This window comes from Theropithecus gelada, chromosome 7b, assembly GCF_003255815.1.
Source record: "Theropithecus gelada isolate Dixy chromosome 7b, Tgel_1.0, whole genome shotgun sequence".
In the NCBI taxonomy this organism is placed as follows: Eukaryota; Metazoa; Chordata; class Mammalia; order Primates; family Cercopithecidae; genus Theropithecus; species Theropithecus gelada.
Window position 1 is genome coordinate 106,894,723 of NC_037675.1, and position 3,532 is coordinate 106,898,254.

Here is a 3,532-nt window from a genome sequence, read left to right on the forward strand (position 1 = left end):
TTTTTTTTTTGAGACGGAGTCTTGCTCTGTGCCCCAGGCTGGAGTGCAGTGGCGCGATCTCGGCTTACTGCAAGCTCCGCCCCCCCGGGTTCACGCCATTCTCCTGCCTCAGCCTCCCGAGTAGCTGGGACTACAGGCGCCCACCACCTCGCCCGGCTAATTTTCTTGTATTTTTAGTAGAGACGGGGTTTCACCGTGTTAGCCAGGATGGTCTCGAACTCCTGACCTCGTGATCCGCCCGTCTCGGCCTCCCAAAGTGCTGGGATTACAGGCTTGAGCCACCGCGCCCGGCCTATTATGGTTTATTCTTAAATGAAAACTGAGTGAGTTCCATGGGAGGGAGGCTAACCCTCAGGGGCCTTCAGGAGATGAGACCTCTGGCCTGGCAGCCAACGGATGCTGAGGGGCACCCGCCACGTGCAGGGACAGCCGGGGTGATGTCTTGGAGCCCTGTGATGTCCTGGGGCCACTCAGGCAGTCATAGGGAGCTCTGTGAGGTCCTGGGGCCGCCCAGGCAGTCATACCCTGCCCTGCACCCTGGGGTGCAGGCTCCTGGGGTGAGGCAGTGTTGGGACGGCACAGGGCCACCTTCTGAGGAGAGGACGGAGCCCCGAGGCTGAGCTGTGTGTTGCCTTGCAGGTTGTGCAGCCTGACTCTGAAGAAGCTGGTGGTCTTCAAGGAGCTGGAGAAGGAGCTGATCTCCGTGGTGATTGCTGTCAAGATGCAGGTGAGGCCCCTTGCGCCCCTGGCCGTGGCTGGGTGCTGTGTAGGCTTTCCATGTGCCTGGGAGACAAGTCAGGCAGTGCGCCAGTGTGGGGCCCTGCGCCAAAACAGCGGGCAGCCCATGCTATCTCCGGGACTTGGGAATGACAGGATGCTCCTGGGTCCAGTCCTGTCCCGCACAAGGGAGGCGGGCCCGGCCTTCTGGGATGTGGACGTCACATGCATGGAGCCTTCCCAGGGCAGAGGTGCCCTCGGGTCACCTCACAGTGATGGACGGGTCCCAAGCACCTGGAGCCAGGGCTTCCCTGCTGCACTCAGCACCCACTTCCTGCCCACTTTCTGTGGGGTGGAGGGCACTCTGGGAGGTGAGGGCCTAGCCGGAACTCCCAGCCCCAGGTGCCAAGACCTCTCTCCTGACCCTAGTGGGTCCTGTGACCTCTCGAAGGCTTTGAACAAGTAGCTGTTGCACAGGGGCCGTGCTGGTGTCTTCCCCATGCCTGGCCCAGGGCCTGCCCCTTCCCTGGGATAGACCTCTAACCTCTGGCATGGGGCCCTACCCCACACTGACCCTATTCCTTGGCCTCATTCCTCCCTCTGCCTGTCTCTGGTCCTGCCCCAGCCTGTGTCCTGACTGAGAGCTTGGCCCCAGGGCCCCTCAGAGCCCCCTCTCCAGCCCTTCCATGTACCCCATGAACTGGCTGCCCATGCCCTCCCTGCCCACCCCAGCTCAGCAGCCACGTGGCCCTTGGCCTCCCTTGATCACCCCCAGCTCCTCGCCCGCTTCTCTTGTGGTGTCCTCTCCACCCAGGCCGCTGTGGGGGAAGCAGCCAGCCTGGCCCTGCAGCCCCACCTGCCCCTCAGCCTTCTCTGGTGTGCACCTTCGCCTCCCTGGCTGGCGGCACACACTGTCCTTTTCCTGACACAGCTGGGTCCCTGCAGGTCCTCTGAGGGGGGATGCTAAGAGGGACCCGATACAGAGCACATTTGCGGGGAAACGTCTCTGAAGGGTCAAGGGGAAGAGGAGGGAGAGCCCAGACCACAACGCAGGGGCACCTGGGGAGAGGAGAGGGGACAGGAGGCTGGCCGAGGAGAGTCGCGCTGCCCCTTGCTGCACTGCACCTGAGGCCCCAGCGCAAGGGTAGGACCAGAGCCCCCGATGGGCGTCTCATGGAGCCCGAATATGGCCATGCGGGCCACCCGCACCTGTCCTGAGGCCCTGCTGCTCCCACCCGAACCTGGGCTGTCCCCAGGCTCCCGTTGTCTGTCCTGGACCTCTCGCCCTCCAGCCGCCTGGCACCTCTTACCCACTGTGGCCTGCGCGCCGGCCTCTGGGAACCTCGTGCCTGGGACCCCACAGTGGCTGCTTGTTTCTCGGAGCACGAGGTCTCCGAGCTCATCCTTATTGGGATGGTCCCATGTAAAACAACAGCGCAATAAGCACGTTCAATCCATTAGGAATCTATTTTGATATAAAGTTTGCTGTTGGGGTCCTGTTGCCTTTCATCCAAATGACTCGTTATCCATTTAGCATAGGTGTGTATGATGTCTCCTGCTGGCCTGAAGCTCACTGGGTATAAACTGTGTTTTCAGGTGGTCATGCATTTCCTGCACCTACATCTAGGCTTCTACTACTCTCCTTTTTGTGACAGCTTCTCCATATTTTAAGTATCGTATCTCTGTATATTTTATTCTATGAGAGGACCAGTCAGCCCTGATCATTCTTCTTTTTAGAAAATGCTTTAGGCTGGGCACAGTGGCTCATGCTTGTCATCCCAGCACTTTGAGAGGCCGAGGAGGGTGGATTGCTTGAGCTCAGGAGTTGGAGACCAGTCTGGGCAACATGACTAATCCTTGTCTCTTAACAAAATACCAAAATTGTTGTATTTTTTTTGTTTTTGTGGTGGTATATGCCTGTAGTCCTAGGTACTAGGAAGGCTGAGGCTGGAGGATTGCCTGAGTCTGGGAGGTCAAGGCTGTAGTGAGTTGAGACCGAGCCACTGCACTACAGCCTGGGTGACAGAGTGAGACCCTGTCTCAAAAAAAATAAAAAATAAAAAAATGCTTTAAGCGAAGCATGGGGGCACACGCCTGTAGGCTGAGCTACTTAAGAGGCTGAGGCAGGAGGATTGCTTGAGTCCAGGAGCTCAAGTCCAGTCTGAGCAACACAGCGAGACCTGTCTCTCAAAACCAAAACCAGAAGAGGCTTGGTGCCTCCCAGATTTGTTCTGCCAGGCAGACTTGGGCAGCGCAGTCAGGTGCTGCTGCATCTGATCACGGAATCTGTTTTGTGATCGCGTTAACTTTAGCAGGAACCACTCCTGGCTTCTCTCTCATGTCTTAGGGCAGGTTCCTGGAGGTGGAACCTGTGGGCCGAAGGGTTTCGATGTTTTTAAGCTTCTTGGGAAAGATGCTGGGGCATCTCTGAGAATTATCCCAGCCTGTGCCTACCACCCTCTAGACTGCAGGGCTGCAATCCTGCCAGTTTTAGGTGCAGGAGTCATGGCATCTTTGCCTTGTTTCCTTCTGAGATGCAGTCCTTTGAACTAGAACAGGTCTTGCTTAATCACAGGGCTCCAAACGGATCCTGCGGTCCCATGAAATTGTGCTGCCCCCCAGTGGACAAGTGGAGACAGACCTGGCCCTGACCTTCTCCCTGCAGGTGAGTCTTTCACCAGTGGCGATGACACCCTCATCACTGTCCCCTGGGGTGACGGGGCCCCCCTCGTCGCCGTCCCCTGGGGTGACGGGCCCCCCTCATCGCCTTCCCCTGGGGTGATGGGGCCCCCCTCGTCGCCGTCCCCTGGGGTGA

At 58.5% G+C, this 3,532-nt stretch overlaps 1 protein-coding gene across 3 annotated transcripts in view; it reads left to right on the plus strand.

The window, feature by feature from the left end:
- PACS2 (phosphofurin acidic cluster sorting protein 2) overlaps positions 1-3,532 on the plus strand; it is an 85,887-nt gene that overhangs the window by 35,448 nt on the left and 46,907 nt on the right. For all 3 annotated transcript variants that reach the window (XM_025392061.1, XM_025392063.1, XM_025392064.1), the window contains exons 2-3: positions 640-727; positions 3,293-3,382. In XM_025392061.1, the coding sequence (XP_025247846.1) occupies positions 640-727; positions 3,293-3,382 (178 nt within the window). The remainder of the gene's footprint in view (positions 1-639; positions 728-3,292; positions 3,383-3,532) is intronic.